Source organism: Ixodes scapularis, unplaced genomic scaffold (genome assembly GCF_016920785.2).
Source record: "Ixodes scapularis isolate PalLabHiFi unplaced genomic scaffold, ASM1692078v2 PGA_scaffold1__304_contigs__length_218370807, whole genome shotgun sequence".
Taxonomy (NCBI): domain Eukaryota; kingdom Metazoa; phylum Arthropoda; class Arachnida; order Ixodida; family Ixodidae; genus Ixodes; species Ixodes scapularis.
This window is the reverse complement of record NW_024609846.1, coordinates 111,283,828-111,309,722: the sequence shown is the minus strand read 5'-3', so window position 1 is coordinate 111,309,722 and position 25,895 is coordinate 111,283,828. Positions and strand designations below refer to the sequence as shown.

At 43.3% G+C, this 25,895-nt stretch overlaps 1 protein-coding gene across 1 annotated transcript in view; it reads left to right on the top strand.

The window, feature by feature from the left end:
• Positions 1 to 25,895, top strand: part of LOC8028771 — an 84,624-nt gene that overhangs the window by 38,818 nt on the left and 19,911 nt on the right. The window contains exons 6-7 of the mRNA XM_042290292.1: positions 18,165 to 18,270; positions 23,782 to 23,936. Of these exons, the coding sequence (XP_042146226.1) occupies positions 18,165 to 18,270; positions 23,782 to 23,936 (261 nt within the window). The remainder of the gene's footprint in view (positions 1 to 18,164; positions 18,271 to 23,781; positions 23,937 to 25,895) is intronic.

The following is a 25,895-nucleotide window of genomic DNA, read 5'->3' as shown; positions in this document are numbered from 1 at the left end:
ATTACGGGCGCAGCCGCAGACACATTCGAATGTGTGTGGAACTTCATTGCGTGAGTCATCATACTATTTCAAGTCTCAACCATCACCAGGCTCGTGCTGCAACGGACTGTGAATCAGCTTTGCCGGCTGGGTGTACTGTGTACGCTAAGGCAAGAGAGACGGTTAGCAGCAGGCATTGGATGCCAGCAAGCAATGACTCAAGAACCCCCTACCTAAAGACCTGGGGCACAAGATCCTGTGACTCCATTTCCACGCCACTTGGTTCGAGTCCCCGACTACGGAACACGTCTCAGAAGAGAGAAGAGGACGTACAGAAAAATAATCTGCAGAATCGAAAGGAACTTTGGTCAGCATAGTAAAAATGCCGCAGCACCTCCTTAACCCTGGTGCCCTCAAAAAAAAAAAAAAAAAAAAATGCGCTTGGATTTTTTTTTTTTTTTTTTTTTTTTGGGGGGGGGGGGGGGAGTCTTTTTTTAAGAAATGTAACGAAATGCATTTTATCCTGATCGTATCGCGATACAAAGAAACATTCCAAATATATTTCGATACAGGAATACAGATACTGGTGAAAAAGATGTATCGCGATACAGAAATACAGATACCAAATGTACTTCTGAAATACTATCGCGATACATTTGTATCGCGATACTGCCCAACCCTGCTTCCAGCCACTAGTAGTTAATCTTTCTTATGCGACTCCAGGACATGGAATTTGACAGAGCAGTATCCGCGGTAGCTAGAACAACTTGGCGTGTTTTCTTTTGCAAATGCCGAAAAGTGTGTTAAAAGTCCAAACGTCTGTTTGTCGTGAGCTATGGAGATCAAGGCGGTTCAACACTAAATGAAGTCGTCAAGCCACCTTGCTATTCTTCTACACTTATGCACTTGAAATACTGGTGGCCAGTTCATCCCTAAATTTCCTTGGAAACGTATGTTTCTGAAACATTTGCATTACGTAAATATACACATGCATCATCTTCGCAATTGGCCGTGATTTTGTTTTTGTAATGCCACGCAAATCACGCATCTCTTGTTTTACAAACAAAATAAAACTTGGAGGGCGTTTAAGCGTCGCCTTTAAGAGTGGAACGCGAATGCGTTATCGGATCCAGTTCGCAACGCCTTTCCATTCGCCGTGCAAGCGTGCCCTAGTAGTTAGCGTGTCTAGCTCGCAACAGAGGGTCATAGATTCAAATCCCACATAAATGTCTTCAAATCTTTCTTTAAGGCAAATGAATTACCTTATAAAGTGAAATCATTTGAAACACGCGGCGACCTTATATTCGCATAACATGCCATGCTTTTACTTACTTTCATTTCACGCGTGACGTCACGTATCACGTGAGCGTTGTGGATTGTTTGCAATTCCAGCGTGAGGTCATGTGGCTCTGACGTCATGACCCCATCGACCAATCAGGGTTCGCGTCACGCCACCGATGCCGGCTTTTCTGCGACACGAGCTCCTCAAAGGGCCCGTGAAGAGAAAAAAAATGTTTATTTTCTAAACAGTCTGGTTGAGACACACGTGTCAAGAAATTAGTTTTATGCGAAAAAAACAGTTTAAAGCAATATTGACGGCGCGAGACGCGATTTAAGCGCGATACACATGCGCGACAAAATTCATCCGATCCGACGTCTGATCCGGCAGCACGACTGCCTGATCCGAAACATTTGGTCGCTTCAGACGTCGGATCGGCGATCCGACGTGCGTCCAACGTGCCAGTTAGTTTCGCACGGCGGACGGACTGTCGGAAGCGTGAGCCAATGACAGCGCAGCTAGCGCGAACGCCATGATGACGTATTGGGTCTGGCGAGACGAACAAGAAAACGGGACGGGCGACGGGAAGCCGGACGCGTGGAGATCCCGCTGACCCATTCGAAATAGATGGCCCCGGCAGAGAACGCACGCGCTAGCGAGAACGAGCTCCTAACTTCGCTCGTGCGAGCTGAACCGTCAATCTGGAACCAGAGATCTATGAACGCGGACCTCCTCTGGAGAGCTTGGATCTCCTGGGCGGAGCCGAACGGATCGTCGCGTCGCATGCAAGGTCGGAAGCGTGTGTCTCAAACTGTCGGGTGCGGCAGTTCGGAGCGGCGTTCGGACTGTCGGAACGGACGATTCTGCCGTCCATGTGTCTCGTGCTTTAGTCGGCAATCACATCCTTTCCACTTATTTTCTCTCGGCGTTTGGGGCGTGCGGAGGGGAGATGGATCGGCTTGACCAACACGTTGAGTTGGAGAGAGTGAATGACAATCTCGTTGAGGTGGAAAGAAAGTATGACCATTCGGTGACGTCATGGACTGCGCCCAGTATTTAAAATAAGTCTCGCACCATCAATATTGCTCTAAAAATATATATATATTTTTCGCGTAAAATAATTTCTCGACACGCGTACCCTAACCAGAATGTAAAAAAAAAAACATTTCGTTTTTTTAAGGTTTTTTTTTAACACCTTCGGGTTCAAATTATTATTATTTTTTTTTTTTTTTTTTGCTTTTAGTGGGAACGTTTATTGAAGACGGTCTGACATTAAAGAAGCAAGCGATTTATTATACAAGGTATTTCTCGGACAGAAAATAAGAACTAACGTTGTATTAATCTATGCAAAAAAAAAAACAATCAGAAAAAAAAAGGTTATTGGTATTACTGCATTTTCGTTTCATGTAGTTAATTTTTTATAAGTAAGTTTAAGGACATGATTTCAATGAGAAACCTTCTGGGCATCATCGAGAACCCCTAAACCCTCTTGTTTTAGAAATATATGAAGTACGTAGAGCACTTCTCGGCGTGTCAAAAAGAAAACACTAAATTTAGACGCGTTACTAGGTTTCGGTTCCCTATCGGGTTTCCTATCAAATAACATCGCAAGGTTAAAGGGCAACTCCAGTCGAAAACGAAACCGAAATCAATGACTGGCATCACTTTAGTGGCACGAAATATGATCACAACCGGAATATTACGTTGAAGTTAAGCCACGTACTCCACTAAAATCGATTTTAAAGGGACGACCAGCTGCTCATTAGCGGGCTGCAAGCGGGTTAGCTTTTAGTCTAGGAACACTGGCGCAGCACCCTTGTGACGTCACGTCGCGGCCATATGACTGATGATCAGTGTTGCCATCCTTCTAGCAGATAGTTTCGGTTTGGCCGTGGACTCCCGAAACCAAGCTTTGAGACGTGATATTTATAAAACGACCCTCAATATGGAGAAAAAAGATTATACCTTCTAATTCAGGGACTTTGCTTTAGCTGAAAACAGTCATAATTCCAAATTCAAGAATATTGACTGGAGTTGCCTTTTAAGCTTAAATTCTTGGGTTTACTGCCGTCATGGGAAGAATGTGTAGCGGAGCACGTTAGACGTGCTCCGCTACAATGGTACACTTTGATTGGCAACAGAAGCCTAGAAACGCTTCTAGATTAATTTTTTTTTTCAACTCCGTAAGATTGTTTACGTACCTTATATATTTATAAATTAAAGTGATTTAGTGATTTTCGTTGCTGACCTAAAAGATTCTAACTGAATCTATAATTCCCTTAAATTTACAACTTAAACAGTTATGCAATCGAATCGAATAACAAACTAAATATGCGGAACGTTACTTATTTTCTCCAACAGGCCCTTTGGTAGAGATAAAAATGACATTTTTGTGCGATCCGTACTTTTCACAAAAACGATTTTGCTCGCGTTTCGAGAAAGGCCATATGCATATTATATGTTCTTGTCGCAAACCTTTTTATTCCCTGTCTTTAACCTGCACATGTATATCAGTGGTTCTAGAACCCTACTTTAGAAGTTCTGGACCCTTATATAAACTGAGAAATAAACATTTTATTTTTATTTTTTCCAACGATTGCCGTTTCTGTCTAGTTGCACGCACTGAGAAGACAGCATTGGTAACGAGATGACCGGGCCTAGTGTCGACACGGCAGAAGGCATATTGGAGTTGACCAGACGCTCTGACATTTGCAGTTCTGACAGATTAACTTGGAGTTGGACTCGGTACTTAAAAATTTGGATTTAAAGCGGCTTAAATATGGATGGAGTATAGTAAAAACCAGGAAGGAATCTGTGACGAGAAAATAATTTACGCTACGAGGCGCCGTGGGGCAGTATACATATAGAGGCTTCTGCACCGGCATCAACTAAAAGTGCGCCGTGGATAGCTGGTGAGTGATGTAGTTTCCACCGTCCATCGGCGCAATAGTGCTTCAGTGCCGTAGAAATTCGTTTACAAAGAGTCGGATGCGAGGAGAGCAAACCCAGAACCACTTGAAACTCGCTCGAGCTCTCTGTAGGGCCGTCGAATCAAAATGCAGCTCCTTACAAGAGCGACCGTTCCAGAAGGACCCCAGTATCATTAAGTTGACTTTCTCTAACTGAAAAATGTTCCTTCAGAGAGAAGCGATTCGCATCGAATAAGTCCGCTTACAAGCCGGCGGCCCTTGAAGTCCGCTGTGCGAGAGCAAAGCCTGTTTTATTATTGCTGTCATCGGCATCTTTCAGCCCTAAATCCTTGAAAACTAGAATCGTAGCAAAAACGGAGAACTTAAAAATATTTGGACTGAGAGAACTCTCCTGACGTGCCTATATCATCGCCTTCTTCTCGAGTGTATGTAAATCGCGCTCGATGCATTCCCCGGCTTTTATTCCTCTGATAGTGCATCCTCCAAAAGCGCCGTCTGCTGGTAAGGATTTTACGAGCAGCATCGTAACGTTGACAAAACACTGAGACGCCTTTAAGGGCAGCTGCTGAACTTTTTTTTTTTAGATATGAGAATGCCATTTTGCATTTAATCTGTGATATTCGCGTGGCGCTTCTAGTCCCTCGCCAATTCTTTCAGCGTCGGTATGCAGAATACCCTCTTTGTGAATCGGAAAGAATTGTGCGCCTCCGTGTAAGGAAGCACACAAAAATCTTTAAGATTCGTGCCGCAATGAAAACAATCAACTCTGGGAGATGGCAGCACTCATTGAGCACAAACTGTCCTTGCGCAATTTTTTTTTCCTTTGATCTTATTGGTGGAGGCAATCCCATCAAAATGTGTGCTTCATTTGTTGTCTTTTTTGTGTGACAGAATCCTCTCCGAATATGTGCCAGTACATATATTTATTTTTTTGCTAATTTAATGTTCGAGCTAATGCATCATAAAGAGCACAAAGTATGGAAAACACGAATTTGTTAGTTGTATCAGTAAATATTTAGTGTCGGAAATAGAAAATGCGAACCCAGAAAACTGAATTTATCGGATTACCAAGCAAAAAAGACCTCCTTCTCAGCTTCAGGTTTAAGCCGCCGTTACTGACTAACCTTTGGTTCAATCACCGATACGCGCAGCCACTGAAGCCACGATATTTGTGTCGGGGAGAAGGACATTGTCGTGTCTAAAGGTCACTAGCCAGGGTAAACAATAAAAATCCCTTATTACCATAATAAATAGAACACTAATGATCCTGATAGTGCAGCAGATTGACGAAACCTGACCTGTATCATACTCAAAAATCAGCACTTATAACATACTAATATTGAACTAATGTGACGCTGAATGACATACTATGCTCCATTCTAAGCGGTCAGGTATGTACCTTTAAGAACCTAAAAACGTTATTATTTCGACATCATTGAAGGTGGGTAGCCTTCTGGTTAGTCGTCCCATGCAAATCATGACGAATGGTCAGCACTCTCAGAACTATTTGAAACCAAAGAAAAATTAACTAAGTGCCTTTAACCTGAACTGTAAACACGGACAAAGCAATCAACTCGCGCAAAGTTCATTGCTCGCTCTCCTCAAAGGGCGTTGTCACAGCTTAGGCGAGATAAAGTTCAACGCTACTTTTGCGTAGTTCTGGGAACAGAGCTGCCGGTGCCAGGATGTTTGCTCGCCGAGGCCTTGTGTCAAGAAACTTTAAGCAATGTACACTTGCCTCCCTTTCGTGTCCATGCAAAATAATAAAAAAAATGTCACACTTTGAATTCTGGAGTATTAAGTTTTTTTATGGGGCTTTGGTAGTGTTTGATCGAAACTGAATTTACAGTATTTTTCTTTTTACCGTTTTTTTTACACGAAAGGGCGACGCCGCTGAACCAAAAGTAATGTAATCAGCATATCCTTGTTGAAACGAAAATCGGGCTCTTCCCAAATTTGCGTTGACGTCGGTATGAACGAATGCCATTAGCCCCCTTTTTTTTGTAGTAGGAGAAGTTTTGAGTATTCCCAAGTTTTTCTGAGCCCGTTCACGTGTGCTGCGATGCTATGTTTGTGTCACTTGCGCTAAACAGAGTTAAGCTACTTATTCTGCTGCATCCTGCAACATTTTTATCAAAGTAGTGGTTGAAATCCTCACATCACACTCTTGTTCACCTGAAAAGATTCTTTAATCATATTAACTTATCAATATTGTCTGGATATGTGATGAAGTTTAAGATTTTAAAGCGTAAACATGCAACAGCAGGCCAACCTCAGTTTCTAACAGTTTAGAAAATTTGCACCAAACATTTGTTAATAAGAGGTTCTCTCACAAAAAGTAGCCATGACTACACTCAAAACACTGCCCAGAGGAAGAGCATTTTATTTTGTATGACCAGCATGTACCAGCAACATTGTGAAAGCTTGTTAGTTAATTGAGTTCACATGTTAATTTTTCGATAGCTTTAACGTTCGAATGTCTTTCTCTTGTAGAAAAATCATATGCCTCAACTTTGAATACTGGCTGGAACTTTTAAATTAGCTTTTATGTGTACAGAAAAGGAAAAGGTTGTGCTCTTAATTTAAAACTGACTTAAATTTCACGGCCTTTCTGATGCAACTAAACAGAGAAGAAAAAAGGCCAGCTATCAAAAAATAATATGGGACAGAAATGCAAAGGAAGATGAAGATGACACAGATAATGATGTCAAAATTTCTAACCGTAGTCTCAGCGACTGTAAAGAGTGTACGGCACTCCCGCATTCGTTAATATTATTGACATTCGCTTTTTTTCTGAATTCGTCAGCCGTCTTCAAAGCAGTAAGCACTTCAAAGCATGTAAATAGGACTTGAGGGACGGAACAAACAAAATAATATATAGTAAATACGTTTATCTAAGTAAAGATAAAGTCTCCCATTAAATAGCTTTGCGAGGCGGCTTTTGAGGTTTGCATCGCACGCTCAGAACTAGCTTCCTTATCGCCGGGTTATAACAACAATCCTGATTAGATGGGACGCACATTGAACTTGCATAAATTAGTTCTTGGCGGACGGTGTATGGGACATAGTTTTGAACATGCGCTCCAATCTACGACCGCAAATATGGCGTCCAATTAATACCCCTTACTTTGACAGCAGCGGTACCAGAGAGACGGAACTAATGTTGTTTGTTTGGCGAAAGAGCGCGCTTCCGCTGCGATCTTTCGAGATCTACGCCGCTTCGGCGGTCCCCCGCGACCAAAGCTCCTTTTGCCCGAGTATCAAAGTCACTCTAGTGAGGCTCTCACTAGGGTGACAAACAGAAATAACCGACGCCTACAAACATCAAGCACATACAACAGGCTCGCGAAGGTACCTTTGGCTGGATTTCAAACTCTTGTTTCTCATGGAGTAATCAAGAATGATAGCAAGTCTGACGAATACGCATACCTTGCCGTGTATGCTGGACGTGCTTAAGGTTGTTTGTGGGTGGTTTGTTCTGTCTGCCGTTTCAGTGAAACTCGGACATGAGAGCTTGATAGCAGCATTGCCTTTTACTACAATTGAGGTGATTATGGTTTTAGCCGTTATAGCAATGTACTTCCCAACGATACACATACTAGTCATTGAAAATGCATGCTTAAAACTATTTTGGGCTTCTAATATGCTAGGCATCTTTTAAAGGAGATGGCCATTACTCGGGTATAGTGCGCCTTATGTAATGACTCTATTGAAAGCTTCAATGGTAGCCTGACTCCTAAACCCGGCACTTAATAACTTGATTTAAAATACATAGTAGCCAACTAATCGTGACGGTTAACTTTCAATCTAATGTTCCCCAGAGCCGACAAACTTTGAGTGACGACTTGTTTTATTTAACAATAAGGTCTTTCAATCGACCGAAAAATGAAACCGATTAAAACCTAATTCCCTATATGACAATATCTTCGCCATAAACTCATTGCAAGAGATGCTGAACGTTGCAGAGCGATGGATCAAACACCACCTCTGTCCGCTGTCACTTCAAGAAACGCAAAAAAAGACAAGTCTGAAAAAACCCGGAGCGTTTTCGGTTTTTACCAATGAGACGGCAGCGTCATACGTAGAAAATGCACCCCTCTCCGCCAGACGGTGGTGGGTCTGTACATTTTAATGCCAAAACCAAATCCGGGCTACCACGACGTCACTACCGTACCTAGTGTTATTTCAGCTAGCAATATTTACCCTCGCAAATTTTTGTATCACTTGCTTACACTCTTTACTTTTCTGTTCCTCTAACATATCATATACCTTTAGCCTTTTACTCACGATTACTGTGATTTGCGCTCTCTTGTCGACATAAGCATGCATGAATTGCTTCGCTAGATGCTCACACTTGATCAAACCTTGTAGACGTATTGTCTGACTAATATCGCCTTATTGGTGCTGTTGGCAGCAGGGCAAATGGTCACAGAAAGCATGGAATTTCATTTGTTGACAGTTTATTCAATTTTTTTACACCTTCGCGATTGTACATAGCTGCTTCTATTGCAGATAGATGTCGTATCCGCACATGGCTATCTAGCTTGGGATGTATACTCAGTACTGAGGCGCCCTTCTGTCATTAGCAGCAGCAAGACTTTTTGGGTCAGTTGACTCGGCAAGCGCGGTGGGATTTAGTGTTGGTTGAATAATGATCGTAGCTTCATTTGAATTAAAGCAACACATTATTTTCTACAATAATCTAATGTTCTATTCGTTGCCATCAATCAACACAGCCAATGAGCTTACGCTGAAGTTCTAGAAATTGTTGGATGGCTCAGCAGTCTGCGCGTGTTGGGAACGGTGCCTTCGGGTGACTCATGTTTTGTGAACACCGAAGGCGGGCTTCACTCTGCTTTGTGCACCCAGAGAGGTGGCTTCGAAGGACTGCAGCTAAAGGCTATCATCATAAAAATAAGTACCGTAATATCTCGAGAAATAGCCCACCTAACATCGATAGCAAATTGGATGAAAATAAGGGGTGGGCTAATTTCGGTGCTCCATAAATAAAAGGTGAAAAGATGATAGTTTTAGGTTTCGTTACCCTGTAAAGTTGTGATCGCAGGCTAGGTGTAGTGTCCTCGCTGATTGGACACGGGCATCGGCTGAACCCTAAGGCCCGCTTCAGACGGGGCAACTTTTCCAGCAATTTTGAGGTTGCTGGCGGGTTGTTCCTTAGCTTTCCCTAGATCGACGCGAATTGCTGAGATCGGGTCCGGCTCGAACAAGCGAGCAACTCGGAGCAATTCAAAGACGGTTGAAGCGGTCGCAGCCAATCAGGGACGCGATATTTTTCCGTGACACCCCTGTGGTGGTGGTGATGACAGCTAAAGACGTAGTTCTGGTTTTGAATGGATCGTTTTTGGAAATAAACAGTTTCAGAAAAAGTAGTTAGTATTCTCAACGCCGTTCAAAGATATAAGAACGCGTTTTAGCGCGTAGCTGGGCGTCTAAATAGTAAAAGAAGAATCAAATTTAATGATGATAATGGCAAGTCGGAGCAATTCGGCTGCTGCGTGTGAACGCGGGCGGCCGGTGTTGCTGTTGTTGCGACGTCAAGTTGCTGGGTGAAATCGCTCCGTCTGAAGCGGGCCTAACGCAGCTTACGTTGGCCTTCTTTAGGTCACGCCAAATGAATTTAGCACTACTGCTTTTTTTATCTGGGAGCTGTCGGATAGACGCGAAGAGATATTCGAATCGATAAAGGATGTCCCCGGGCCTTCCGATTTCGAAAGTGAGATTCACCCACACTGTCATTAAATGTTAAATTGCCGTTGGTATTTTTTTTTTCATTTGTTTTTGGCCAATCGCTTGCAGATTCGCTTTGACAGCGCGAGCATGGTTCTTCCATCGCATCAAATCGATCTTGCCACATTGACACTGAATGTGTGCTTTTTCACGGCGAGGTTCCTTTTTATGTTAAATTCAAAATTTAATTAATTAGAAGCTAGATATGGTTCTTTCGCAGTTCATCTTGCCAGTCGGTTGCGGCTCCTGTCAAATAAATGTGTCAAACGGGTCACATATACCCCAAGTCAGAGATGTCACGTAATAAATGCGATGTCTGCTTGTTTCGTTTTTGGTTGACAGTGCTATTTCCAAGTTTTTTTTTGTTTTTTTTTTAGCAGTTTTAATGGGTAAAAATCCTAAAATCGATCTTATACAGGTTTCGTTTTGCTACGTATGCATAGTGCATTGTACAATTATCGTGCGCTCTATTTGTTTCAGTACCATATAGGATTTCGGAATTTAAACCTGGTAAAAGTCCTACACGAATTTTAAGCATTTTTTAATCCAACGAGGAATTTTGATTGGCCCTTCTTTGTGAATTGAAAAGCTTGCTTAGTTCATTTTGCGCCTTTTTTTTTTTAGAGCAGGCAATTTTTTATTGGGTCTTGGTAGTGTTTTGTTTTTAAGCGCGAAGGATATTTGCCTACCATTGCTAACAATTTAAGAAACGCAGGGACGGTGCTATCCTCGGGTATCTTTTTATAATGCTCCGCTGGTATGGTGCCTGGAACGCGTCTCCGACTGGTGTGTTTACCGCCTCCAAAAAAGTGGTCCCTCGATTTCCGCCTGATGACGTCATAGAAGTGTCATGCTGTCGCCGATCGCGATCCTGGCGGCGTCTCAACAGTTGTGGTGTGTATGGCAGACGCCTGTTCTGCTGTAGGTCGCTCTCCACTGTGACAGTCCACAGAAGTTAAAGCAGCCGGAAGTTGGAACGCCGTGACGACAGCGACACTCGCGTTCGCTCGTGCTTTTCGCCAGCATTTCTAAGGCCAACCGCCAGGATCGCGACAGGCAACAGCATGACACTCTGGCTTCTGTGACGTCATTTGTTGCCACTTTGGGACCACTTTTGATGTATGGGCGGGGTAGGACGCTAAACACACCAGTCGAAGACGCGCTCCGGGCACCATACGCTGGCGCAGCCAATGAAACTGCGACAATGACCAATAAGATCGCCGAAAAACGAATCAATAAAGCATAAAACCACGCCCAACGGTTGGTTCTACTTTCAGTGATTATAGGCACAATGTTACATCCACATCCATAAAGCTACCGTCGTTCACCTCCTTTATGCGAAAAGAAATCTTTTTTTTTTTTTTTATTTCAGAAACGCATGTTGGGACTTACCTAACGTAGATTTTCGACATTAAAAAACGTCCGTGCGTCTACTTTTCCGCACAACACTTTGAGAGCCAATCATCGCAACTTACGGGGCCGGCTCAGCGAATCACGATGCCGAAACATATGTTTAGACGAAAAAACGCAGTCTGGGTTGCGACATTAAGCACTGCAATACGTCATGCATGCATTGCTTAATGTCACAACTCAGACTGCGTTTCTTCGTTCTGCACTTCGCTTATATAGGAGCGATTTTGCTTCCTGAGTTATATATATATTTCCGCGATATGGTTCGATCTATCGTGTTTTGCGAACTAGAAAAAAAGAAACAAAAACAAGCGAGAATAATGTTCTCCTAGTTTACTTTCAGCCAATCATTCTTCGTTGTGTCTTTCCCCGCGCGAATTCGTGCACTAGAATTGCAGCCGAGCTTTCAAAATTGTGAGTTTTTAATTCAAAAGAGCGTCGCTACTCGGTTCAAAACAGTCTTGCGGCGAGCCCGCAGCAAGTATGTTTTATTTTCGTGTATATATTTTATTCTGTAAACCTATGTGTACACGCTTCGGAAACAGGCTTCTGCAGATAAAGAACCAAAAACTATAACCCTCTTGACAAAAACAACACACTTGGAGCAACGTTACGCACTCAGCATAATTTGTTGAGCAATAATGTACATAGCACACAAGATGAGATCTTCGAAGCAACAGCGTTAGATATGCAGAGGGTATGGACGCATAAAGGAAGTAACCGCCATGGGAGATGCGTCGGAGGACTCTCCACCGTTTTAAAGTCGGTCACAAGATTGGGAATACTTCCTAATGAGTCAATGTCGCCCAAGACGCCTTCCGTTCCTTTTTTTTTTAACAATTTATAACGATATTACAAAACAAAAACAAAAAAACGTAACGTCAAGTGTAGCAGCGAGAAATCAAACGACCTCAAAGTGAACTTTTGGTATCAAGCCGTCGGGCCGGTAAACATGGCGTCTAGAGCCACTAGAAAAACCTACGCTTACAGTATCGGAATTTCATCCTGTATTTCTTTTTCTGGGTGCCGCCATTTTGGTGTTTAGTGTAGAGCCGAGCAGAAGAGACCCTTTTCAAAAGACCATCAAGCCGCATTGGGGTTCGCCATTGCTTGGACACGAAGCGCGTGATATCCGACTCCTCGCCGAACGCTGACGTCAGCACTCGTGGCCAATACATGCTCAGAGCACGTGATCAAGCAATGGCCGACAGGCGATGCGCGGACATTTAGAAAATTTCTATTGGTGTCCGGCAGCAGCCATGCATAGCATTAAATGGAAACTTTTTCTCAACGCAACTTAACTACGATCCGAAAATGCGACTTACTGAGCTTTAAGCTCGGGCGATGTAGTTTTGCGCAGTTGCGAACTATTTTAACATTTCTATGAAATGGAAACTCGTTTTTTTTTTTTCGATTCATGTAAAGCTGCAGATAACTCGCAACCTCGATTTCAAGCACCAATACGGCTGAAGTGCCTATACACTCGTAAACGTAGCTTTAATACAGTGGCTCTAGTCAAAGGATCTCCAAGTATACTCGTAATCTGGAGTCGGTATAACGTGCACGTCTATATAGACGTCTGCACGTACGGCCCCTGCGGGCGCCACCATCTTGCTGCTTGAATGTGCGGATCGTCTGATATATAGTCGAGGCTTGCTAAGGCGTGCCCAGGGTTACCAGACGGGCATTCAAACAAATGACTTTCTTTCCACGGTGACCAGATTAACTTTTGGCGCGTGACGCCTTGCAAACGCTTGAGTCTTTAATAATCGAGGTTCGGCGTTGCAAAAAAAAAAAAAAAGCCTGCCTACCAATCTAGACTCCGTTTCACACTCTCAGAAATAGAGGGTGCAGTACTTACACCCCTTGTCTCATATATACCACCCCGAAAGACTAGAATTCGACGTTCAGTGCATCGACGTCGAGCTCACGATGCCATCCTTCACGACCGACTTGATGGTTGAGTGGTACAACCTATTAAAATAACTAATGTAGGCATTGAAGACAACGAAAAAAAATTAAGGTTTTGTTCGCCCTGCTGCAAAACCTCAAGCGTTTTTTTTTTTCTTTCTTCTATTTTTCCTGTACCCTTTGATGCGCACATTAACTATTTGGTAATTTACATTACACAGCTATTAAGCCGCTCGTAAGAGTTGGTATCGTCCTTTTGACGTCAGATGGACTGAATGTCGAAGTGTACTTTTGGGGTGTTATACATGGAACAAGGAGTGTAAGTACTGCAACCCCCTGTTTTTAAGAGTTCACATTAAGCCCTATCCGCGGCCAATGCTACAATCCCATGAAAACAATCGAGCAGCGCCAAAAGTATATCGTCATGACTCTTGGTGTTTGGGCGTTTGCCTCCGCCGGCTAAACCAATCACGTGAATGTGGCGTGATCGTGCGCTTTTTTATGTGCGCGATTGGTCTAGCAGGTTATACAAACCCATCACACTGATGAGCGCCATGACAATGGACTTTAAAAGGCTGCTTCATTGGCGTCATCGGATTGTAGCGTTAGCTGCGGACGGACTCAATGTTAAACAGGGCATGCACTCTAAAAAAAAGCCCGTGCGTTTGCTTTCCCGCACAACACTCGGAGAGCCAATCACCGCAACTTACGGAGGCAGCTCAGCGAATGACGATGCGGAAACATATGTTTAGACCAAAAAACGCAGTCTGAGTGGTGACATTAAGCGATGCAAGCGTGACGTTTTGCATTGCTTAAGGTCACAACTCACACTGCGTTTTTTGGTCTAAACATATGTTTCGGCTTCGTCAATCACTCAGCTGCCTCCGTAAGTTGCGGTGATTGGCTCTCCGAGTGTTGTGCAGGAAAGCAGACGCACGGGCTCTTTTTAGATAGCAGCTTTGTATTGTGGCTGCAAATGTCTTTTTTTTCTTTTCTTTATGGCATAGAGTTTTGGTATAGCGTACAATGCAGTGTTGAAAGTTCACCCGCTCAGCAGTATCTTCTCTCCTATGTTTACTTATAAACTCATTGGAGGCACAGCCGAGAGGGACGTGAACCGGGTCACGCCTACTGAGGCTAGTGCTTGTTTCTCTATATCATGCTTGGTCCGTTCACTTTTAAGTGATTGCGCTGTGTGTATCTGCAGTGCATATTTGCATGGGCTCTAGGACTTTGCCACACATATTTTTGTTTTATTTATTCTTGTTTTTTTAACAAAAAGCATCGCTGGAGCGAGTCGGTTGAAAATGGACCGCCTTTATGGCCGTGACTACAGTAACCGTGACTGCTACAATCCAGATTGTTGCGACTTTGCCCGACCTAATATATGTCCCAAGGTTAAAAGTGTTTGAATAACATAAGTTGGTGGGAAGAAAGAAATCTGACGGGGCAAGACAGATGTTCCGAAGTAATGAAAACGTTTAAGATTTATTAGTAAGAATAAAGAAATGTATGCCCAATTCGCAGATATCTTTGGCAAGTGCAAAAATAGGGTCTCTGAAATACCTAGGCTCAATCTAAAATGGGCCGTAAAAATCGGCGCTCGCACGTAGCAATCTAAACTTTTCTTCAGAGATGTATTTCACAGGTCAATTTTATCATGCAAAATTAGAAAGCCTAGCTCCCTTTTCATAAAAATTAGGGTAAAAAAACTTGCCTCGGTCAACGGCGGACGGCGACGCAGACGACCGAGTCGAGTGGCGGGGCGCGTTTGGCGCACGTATTGACAGATGGCGTCGGGAGCAGCGTCCGAATACATCGGACGATGTAGCCAACGTTAGGTATGGCCGACCAGCGAAAGGAAGCAGACGATACCCCGTTGAAATCCATCGGCAGCAAGAGCGCCGTTGGTGCCGTTGTTATGCAATCACGTTTTCTTTTATTATTGTTACTTTAAAGGGACCATGAAATGACCTTTTTACTTTTTCCAGATAACTTATACATTAAACCGTCAATGTTCACTGAATGCCGAACAGGCATCCGTTTTCGTCTCGGTTTATTAACTTCTACACAAAAAATTAATGAAATATCGACTTTTTCTTGACCGCAAAACAAGCCGTGACGTACGATGTTTCCGGAACCGGAAGTTCTCTCTGCAGTAGGAGATGGGAGCGTTAGCGAGTTGGGGTGCGCCGGTGGGTTTTACTGCGCCGATGTCACCGACGTATTTTCTGAATCGGCGCCTCTCATCGCCGCTGCCGCATCGCAGCTGAACGAAATTCAATGAGATACGTTGCGCTACAGCGACAGCATGGGACTAGTCCCATACGCCGGTATGCCTGTTGGGAAGTGCAGATGGGAACAATTTGCCGCGGCGTTTTTCGCGGTCTCGGAGATGCAGGAGCGAGCCGACGTTAAAAAAGATACGTTTGAACTGTCAGCAAGAGCCACGTAAATACCTGTTCACACTCGGAGCGGACGCGCGCGTTTGATGAAGTGCTGTATTCGCGCTGTTGGTAAGCGCTTCGGGACCGATCTTTTACAATTGCAACTCGATACTGACGCGACACTCGGCAAAGAAAGGTTGGACCGGTATTGCACGTATACCTCCCACGAACTGTTACAGCTCGACAGTGACGTGCAGTTTGTCAGAATAAAAATGGCATACCAATAACAAAGTGTACATACCGTGCTACGAAGGTAATCCATACAGCGTTTATTTCAGCTCTATATCACACAAAACAAGGAGAGGATCGACGAGGGTCCCTTTTCGACGAGTGTTCGTCAACACTGCCTCGGAAAACAAGGGGAAGAGATTGACCTCACCTCTTAACCTAAAATTGAGGTCAGCGATCAAACTATAGTACGGAAGGGTCCACAAGGGTAGCGCGGGCATATTCCATTCAGTACGCCAGCCGGTCGTAGGCAGACGGTCTTGCGACGAAGCAACGCTGCGCCGAGTCGGAGTGCCTGCTAGGCCTATATTCTGAGAGTTTCGTCGGAGCGGGATTCGCGGCTGTTGTCGCTCTTCTCGGGTGTTTGTGGATCCAGCGTTCTTGTTCGTCGTGGTTTGTTTTAGGTACATTTCTTTCTTGCTGCTTGAAGTCGGCACGCGCGAGATGAACACGTAGAAAAATAAACGTTCAGTCAGCCAGAGTTTTGAGAGGAAGGAAATCAATGGAAATAAACGTTCGTCGGTCGTCGCCCTGCCCTGCTGCGCACGCGCAGTAGTTGCTTCGTTTACCACACGATAGATGGCGCTTGGCTCTCAGCATTATCAAATTTGGCAATTTTCGCCACACATCTCTAATTATGCTACAAAATGTGGATCTGAATATTATTTAACAAAACTTTTAGGAAACATTCGCCGGATATTTATTGTTTACGATCGCGGTGCTGGTGAGGTAGGCTCTTACCCAATAGGCGATGTGGATTCGGCTGACGTGCACCGATTCTGCGTATGCATCGTAGTGAAAAGGCAGAGCTTTCGAAGGAAAGAAGTCGCAAAAGAGTCCAGTTTTCTTTTAAAAGTTCTATAGCAAATAATTTTTTTTGGCTCCCTAGTCTTGTGTTTTTGTGTTCCTTTTCCCACCTTTTACGACGTGCGGTGGATGAAATTCGATTTTAAAATCATTTCATGGTCCCTTTAAGTTTTCCTATCATTGTCCGCGTTTATATTTAAACGAAAGGTGCATCGTTATAAAATCATGTTAATTTTAATAGACCACGGTCGTCGTGAGCAGTGTCGATAAGAATGTAACGCGATATATCAGTACGTGCTCCAAACGCGCTTTGCCGCTCGACTCGGTCGTCTGCATCGCCGTCCGCCGTTGACTGTGGCAATTTTTTGATTCCTGTGTTTTACAGAAAGGAAGCAACGCTTTGTACTTTTACAAGATAAAACGAACCTGTTAACTAAACCTTTGGCAAAAAGTTTAGATGGCTACGTGCAGGCGTCGAGTTTTACGGCACATTTGAGATTGAGGCTGGGTCTTTTAGACACCCTACATACCATCTGTTTGTACAAAACAAAAATTCTACATGCGTAAAACTTATGACCAAAGCCTTGCTGTGTAATCAGTGCCGACTCTCGAACATCGTTCTGAATGCTAAGCTCAGATTTTGCTGGTCCACCAGCATTCAGGGTTAGTAAATGAGGCACGTGTTTTACTTGCCTTCAAAACCGACAAGCTCAGACGTTCTGATCCTCAAATTCGCTTGTGACCGGTGGAGATGCACTCCTGTGAATGCGATAAGTACCATGGGCCGATGTCAGTCCAGATAGGGCAGTTTACTTCTGACCGGTTTACTACTTTAATCAGCGCATTAAATAACGAAATCATTTTGAAGGTTTTATGATAATTCAATTTTCATCAGTAAAAATGTTTTCTTATAGGTTAGCGCTTACGGTCACCAGTCTCAATTTAAGGGTAATTTTTTTATAATGACCATTAGTTTATCTGTGAATTTAATATAGGACCGATATTGAAAGCAATACTGTGGTCATCATAAGAAAATGTTTTATATGTATAAAGATATTAGAAATGAAATAGAAGTATTTAGAAACTATAAATACCTCACAAGGCCTTGTACAAAAAGATGTTAAAAACTGAAAATTGCTTTAGCAGCTTGTAATGCTATATAAGTTTGCTTTCTTAATATTTGCTTGAAATAGCGCCGTCTTAGAAAAACAGATTAAAAATTCAGAACTGAATTATTTTTTATTGACCAGACCTTTTGCCGACGTGCACTCGATCATATAATAATATCAGCGCATAAAGAGGTTCGTAATTTTTTTCTTCATAGCAATGTCTTGTTCCGTGCAACCGTAACTTTAATAAAAAACAGGACACAATGCATGTCAAAATTTTTTTAAAGAAAGGAAGGAACTGTCCTTGTACTTTCAGGGGCCGGATGCAGGGAGGAGGCGACATCAACTCGGCCCTAGGCTGCCTGCCAGACAAGCTCAAAACTGAGCTGGCGCTCCACGTGAACCTCAAGACCCTGAAAAAGGTAGGCTTGCCTCCTAAATTCGAGCGATGGCTGTCAGGAGAAACCTAAAAGTTATTAAACGATGACGGAACTATATGTGCCCTGTATAACTATGGCGCATCCTTAGAACATGGTTTGAACTAGGTGGACAGGCGCCACCCCCGTCATTTAGAAAAAAGTGCAAGATACTCATTGGAAGCTTAAATGTAATAATTTAGTTCAGACAATTTGGCAATGAATATATTATGATGTATATATATACAAGGTGTTTCGCCAGATCGCTCCGTAGAACCGCGGACATTTATTTTGACACCCCGGATGAGGTTACTGCTTCAGAAACGTAGATTGTAACCAACTTACTATTCATTATTCGCTTCGCGAGGCACTTCTTATGTCCAAAATGTGTTTATTCATATATTTGTTTCTATCTGTTTACCCCCGAGATTTCTTTTGTAGATAGCCAGGGGGGGGGGGGGGGGGGGGGGCTATGTAAATGTTAACGCAGACATAAGAGTAACAAACAAATTTAAAAGCCATGGCGGCAATACCCTAAAGTACTAAATCGCAATAAAACAATACAGTTTCTCAAATCGAAGCAGGCGTGACCAAAAACAACGATAACAAAGTCGGCGCGATGATAACTGATGTTTTATGGAGAGAAAAAAAAAAGAATTAAGAGAATAAAAGAAGTCTGGCAGTGATGTGCCACGGCAATATTGATGGCAATTTATTCTATTCACTGGTTGCAAGGCTTAGGGGGAATATTTAGTTGTGCTACGACGCGCAACTATAGAGTTTGCTTTGTCAGGGAGGTCTAAGCACGGAAAGAGGCGGTTGGCTTACACAGCGCGCCTTTGACGAAAGGGTGAAAAACTGTGACAAATCTCATAAAATAAAGTTTGCTTTGAAGTGACATAGAACGCTGATCGATGCTCGCACTTTATATTGGTACAGCTGACCGTTCTCAAACCGACAAAATCATGAAACTCTTTATCAGGCGCGTTTTTGACAACCTGATAAAGTGTACCTTGAATCTCAATGCGTTTATTGGGACCTTGGCCATAACGAAGATCCTCCCATGATCTATTAAATAAAAATTTCAATGTTGCAGGTCATGACAGACTTAAAGAAACTTAAAACGACTCTAATTGTGTCTTTTCTAAGGGATCAATATGAAAAGGGGGCACCTGAAGGATAATTTGACTGCACTACCGTGGACACAGCTGGCTATAACAGGCGACCGCTGGCTGTCTGGTATTCCCATGCGCAGAGCTGGAAGTACACCCTGCACGCACAGTGCGTTGATTTTGCTCTTCCAGTTGCCCACCATGCACTACACCACTTGGCCGTATAGGAGGGCGTCTAGAGCTTAATTCCAGGACAGACACACTATGTGCTTCCTGCCATAATGAGAGTGAGACACCAGAGCACTTGGTTTTGATGTGCAAGGGGCTTCGCCCGGCCCTCCCTGAAAGGGTAACAGATTTGGCCGGGGCCATAGGTTGTGCTGCCAACGATGGAAGGACGGAAGACAAAAGAATTACAGTCACAAAGGGTCGATTAGAAGATTCGTGGAAATTATCTAGGGAAAATTGAGTGATGCACAACTTGGAAAATTGGGACTCCCTCCCGCGTGGCTCCGGCCCCAGGTCTCAACCCTGTCTTCCGGTTGTCCTGTGCTGGGGTAATGCCGACAAGGTTTGACCAGAGCAAAATTGGCGACTCCCTCGACGGGGGGAATAGGCGGGAGGTGATGTCTTTAGTTTTTTGCCCGATCCCCCAAAGGTCATCGTGATGATATCCCACACTGCCTGATGATAGTTAGAGGGAGAAAATTGGCCTAGAAAAGGGGGAGGAATCATATGGCCGTCCTTCTAGACTTAAGCTAGGTGGCGCAAGCTACCGCCCGTTACAAAGGGTATAGCCATTATCACCCATCAATCTATCCGACGTCTGCTTAGGGAAAAGCAGACGACGCCAAAGCGTGTGCCGTGTGATAGCCAGCTGTGCCCACGATGCATATATAGCAATGCTTTTATAACGCTTTTAAAATTTGTGTTGTCATAAAAAGTAGAGGCCGGTCAAATACTTGGGACGTCTTGATCGATTCGAGCCAACGCTACTAAAACACTCAGTTGGGAAACTCCCATAGAGACAGCTTTGAAAAAGTGGCTTCAATATGTCTCCAAGCACCGAGCTAATGACGAACACAACGCCACCATTTTTCCCGCAGCGGCCACTCGAGGAACTGCACGTGACTTCTATTTTGGCTCTAAGAACAGATACAGCGGAAGAGGTTACAGGGGTGCCACCCCCGTCTCCCCGGCGGACGCGCCGCGTCGAGCTACCGAAGTTAAAATGCACCTAGGTCGGGACGCGCTCGTTTGCGGTACAATATTAATTGTACCGCAAAACCCTGCAAACTAAAGATTTTAAAAACATAACGCGCCCCTCTTTTTGTACTAAACTCCAATCAATTTCATACAAAAAGAGTCTTTTCCGTTTGTTTTTACGCGAAAACAGGCTTTCAAAAAGCTCAAGGTGACCACAGTACAGACAAACGATAAAGAGTGGCGCTGTTGTCGCATTTAGCTCGGTCTCGGTGGACGCCAGCGGCCCAGGTTTCGACGGCGAGTTTCCCAACTGAGTGTTTTAGTAACGTTGATTCGAGCCGTGCTTGCTAACTTCGCTAATGTTCTCTTGGTGTTCTTTTTTTTCACTTAGTACTTAAATATTCAGGCAACGTTCTTCCAACGTCTACTAATTAGGGTAAATTCAGCGCAACAAAAGGCGCCAAATTACTCACTTCCTCGAGTTGAAAAATCTAGAACTACTTCCACGTCATCAGTCGTCATCGCTGTGTGTCTAGTCAGAAAAAGGGGATTGGGTTTATTCTATATTCCGTTTAACTTCAGAATGAACTGCAATGGACTCTGCTAGCCATGGAAACCAATCCTATGCCGTGTGAGCGTCACGTGACCATTTAGGGCGGGGGGGGGGGGGGGGGGGGGGGGGGCTCAGCTACGTGCGGGGCGCGTAATCAGGTGATGCGATCTCAGCGCCGGATTGGCAAGAAAATGTAGAAAAAGCAAGTGAACAAAAAAGTTGCGTGCACGGACCAGAATGGTTTAAGCCTACGGATGGGTGCTGACATCTATCGACAGATGAAGAAAACTCCTGCCAGGATATCTTACGACGAAATCACTTCTGCGACGCTTCAAAGCGCGAGTATTTAAAGCGTGTTTGTCAAAACTCTCTTTGAAATGCCACTTTGTGGATTATAATTTAGAACGTGATAAAAAAAAATCAAACACCACGGTCTTGTGTGTTTCTTCTTTTTGGTTCCATCATATTCAACGTATAACATCAAGCCCAATTCCCGACATTCTCACAGTTTTAGTGGGAAGTCAGTCGATTGCAGTAGGGAGAAATATATTTCGTTTGACAAAAAATATATATAATTCGATGCTAATTATTTAAATAAAAAAATACTCATATTTGATTTCTTATGGGTTAGTCGCTTCGAGTGTTTGAAATTCGATATCGTAGAGCCACTCCATCTGGGACTGTTAACATGAATGAGAATGGCTCTCGTCTGCACGTAGTGAATATGCGTTCTCATTCACCTTAACAAATTAAAATGCAAAGTATAAGACTTTTCCAAATAATATCAGAATGAGCTTGTTTGGTAAACGTTACGCAGCAAGACAGATGTGGAAATGGACAAAGGGGAGTTGAAAGAGGAGATGCATACTGTCAACATATATGTTGAAAGTTGGCGCTTGCTCTGTCTCTTCCTTCTGCTCGTTTTATTTTTTTTTTATGCATTTCGTCTTTTATGTGCGTTTTCAAATTATTAGTATTATGGCGTAAAACCCTCCCAACATAACCCGAATTTTCTGCAAAATTATTAATATTGATGGGAGTGCCTTGCTTGTCCTATACGAGGTATAATTTCTCTAGGCTTTACAAATTTCTCTAATAAGAAAAAAGGTCGTAAAAAATATACATTAATGCGGTTTGTGCAGGTGAGTTATACAGCCAGGAGAACATAATAGAGTGGAGCAGTCGGAACAATAACTCGGCTAATTACCTCAAACGTGTTAATTAGCTTGTTAATTGATTGAAATAATCATATGGTTTTAATTACAAACTTGTAAAACGTCATTAAAAAAAACAAAATTGGTCAATTGTAGAAAGACTTTGAGCACGTGAAAACACTGTGGAATGCTGAATTTGCCACGCGTGCAGCTGCAGGTGCAAAGCTACAGGTGCGATAAGGTGCCCGCGCGATTTTTCAGTATCTCATAATCCGCGTTTTCTCACGACCAGCCTTGTCCCTATGCGGAGGGCAAGTTCGTAGCTCCTTGCGCATGGGTTGCAGTGACGTCAGAACGCCGAGCTCTGATTGGCTTGATTGGAAGAACAGTGGGTAGACTTTAAGGCAGCTAGCATTGAGGCTTACCCCCTATCCTTCCTATTAGAGCCAATCAGAGCTCGGCATTCTGGCACCACCGCAGCCCCTGTGAAAGAAGCCGACGAACTTGCGCTTTGCGTTGCGAGCGTAGTAACTTTAGAGCACTACGCGCTTCCTACGAGATCAAAGTCCTTGTGAAAAATACCAATTTTAGTGGTTGCCCATGACGCTCACCAAGTTTCTAATTAGAAAGATATGTATATTTTTGCTAAATAAAAAGTCAATTAACTTATTCTTTTTTTTTAATATTTGAGATATCGTAGCGATTAGCCTCCTACATAACGTCCCCCTAGCCGTATAACTCACCTGCACAAACCGTATTACCGTAACTTTCACGACTTTCATAAAATAAATATTTAAAGCGTAAAAAAACACCTGCATAGTTAGCGTTATGATGATGTTTTACTGGGTATGGTAAAATTAGAGTACTGTATCAACTAAAGGTTCGCATAATGTTTGCGCAAAACGAACAAAAAGTATTAATTGCGTAAAAATACCTACACGGTCACCAATTGCGGTGAAGAATTTCGAAGAATATACGAATAAGTTCACTAAAGGGGAGGTTTCGAATTTGTATTTCTAAAATTGTCGATGTTTGGAAGGTTAATAAAAAGAAAAATAATAAACAATTCCAGACATCGCGATTTTTTTAGGAGCTACGTATTTCCTTTTTTTTTATCAACGCCGTAATTGACGTTATAATTCTAAAATAAGATAAACTTATAGGCGTATTCAGTGAATAAACATTTGGAAGGTCATTTGAAAGAGACTTGCAAGTAATTATTATAACCTCGAATTTATACCCCCGTGTCACTTTTATGATGGTATTCCACCAAAGCGGCCATTTTAAAACATTTTCTTCCTAAGCGCCAGAGTTTCATATATAAAAATGTACCATGCTATGTCCTTCGAATGGAGTTTTTTTTTTTTTAATTAAAACAGTGCGGTGGTGTCATCATATTAAATCGCCACTGAGAAGTTATTTCTCGTGCGATACCTCGATCGACAATGGCACAAAAAGCTCAAGCAGCTTACACGGGAACGAACGCGCGCAGGTGACTATCTTCCAGGAGTGCCAGCCCGAATTTCTGCACGACCTGGTGCTCAAGATGCGTGCGTACATATTCACCCCCGGAGACCTGATCTGTCGAAAGGGAGAAGTGGCCCGCGAGATGTTCATCATAGCCGATGGCATCCTCGAAGTCATCAGGTAACGGTTACCGTTCTTCCCGTTTTCGTCACCTTTTTGGTGAAGGGGACCTCAAATTATTTCAAGGTCCATTTCCACGGACTGAGTCTAGCGCATTTGCTCTATTCGTGTTTTATGCGTTATACCTACATATTTGTGAAGCATCTTAGGCACGTGCGCTACTCTCTGGTTTTCAGAGGCGTATACCCCAAGAAAAGTGCACACTGAAAAGTAAACGTTTCAGTAAAAATCTCTTTGGTTAGGTGAGTATTAAAAGGTAACTGCAAAGAAAAAAATTGGATTTTTAAACAGCCTAATTGGGGCAAGCATGTCACAAAACAAATTTTTCAACAAAAACAAAAATTTTTACAGCAATGTTTATGGCGCGGGACTGATTTTAGTTTGCGGCTATTTCGTCCGTTTTAAATCGCGCGCCACCAAGTTGGTATTATACGTCACGGACTGGCTGCTGCACGTCACGGAGTGACGTAGAACAGCCACTCCGCGCGCGTCAAAAGAGCGGGAGTTTCAAATCTGGAGAGGTTGTGACTCCGGCTCAATTACGTCCTGGGGCGTAAATATTGCTAAAAAAATTGTTTTTTGCGGAAGATTTGTTTTGTGACATGCTTGTCCAAATTACGCTGTTTAAAACACACTTTTTTTTTTTTGCAGTTACCCTTTAAGAAAAGAAGCTGGAGGTACTCTAACCAAATGTGTTAAATAGCCTGACGTTTCGCGGCCTGCTCGATCGCTTGTTCACGGGTGACTTATATTTTGTTCACGGGTGACTTATAGCGACTTTATTTAGAGCCATGGCATATCCATCATACCTAGAACAACCTGAACCGGTCGATCGGTACCCTCCCAAGCAGTTATATTCACGGACTTCGAGTAGTCACAAAATAAGGAGACGATTTTAACGGCGGCGACGAGGAGAAGCGAAAGACAAACATCCAGCCAAATAAGTCACCCGCAACGTTACTGGAACCACTCAGTTGGGAAACTTCCATGGAGCCTGCTTTAAAAAAGTGGCTCCAATCTGTACTCGAGAACCGAGCCAATGGCGATCGCAACGCCGCCATTTCTCCCGCAGCGTCCACTCCGGGCACTGCAGGCTGCGCGTATTGGTTCATGTCGAGTCGGGCAAGGGCCGGTGGCGCCATCTCGCAGGGCCACCTCGCAGTAGCTATGCAAAGCAACTTTCATGTTTCAACTCGTCGCAAAGAGGTGGCGCTGTTATCGCATTTAGCTCGATCTCGGAGGACGCCAGCGGCCCATGTTTCAAGAGAGAGTTTCCCAACTGAGTGTTTTAGTAACGTTGGTCACCCGTGAACAAGCGACCGAGCTGGCCGCGAAACGTCGGGCGATTTAAACGCAGCTGTATAGAGTACCTCCAGCTTCTTTTGCTAAAAGTGCTCCTGGAAGAAACATATATAAGTTTTTATGGTCGCTAGTTCCTTTTGTTTTTTACATACTTTTAGGGATGTATTAAAATTCCAGACTAAGAAATCTCGTGGGTGCAGCTCTTTGATCGTTCAGCATACACTTAGAGGTTAGCTGTGCGGAGTAAATTACGAAGCCCCTGTTGCGCGTGATCACTCTCAGGATTCAGTTATTTATATTACAGCAGAAACCAGAAATTAAATTTCAAAATAATTCAAAGCATTAATTACATGGGAGCCAGCCTTGTATAGATTGCTCGACAAAAGTAATAGATTGCAATTACAAATACTTTTTGTTAGATAGACTTCAATTAGATTATTTTATTATTTGAGAAGAAAAGGGATTCGCCGTTACTTGAAAATGTAGACGCTACCTTTTCGATTAACTCAGAATTCCAAATTAAGATCTTTCTACCTCGTTAAACCGGCTCTTTCCTACCGTGCATCACTGAATACTAATCACTACATTATTAACTTGTTACCTTAATCCATCAGTTTTGGTAAAGCAGCCTTGGTTCGAAGATTCCTTGACAGGAAA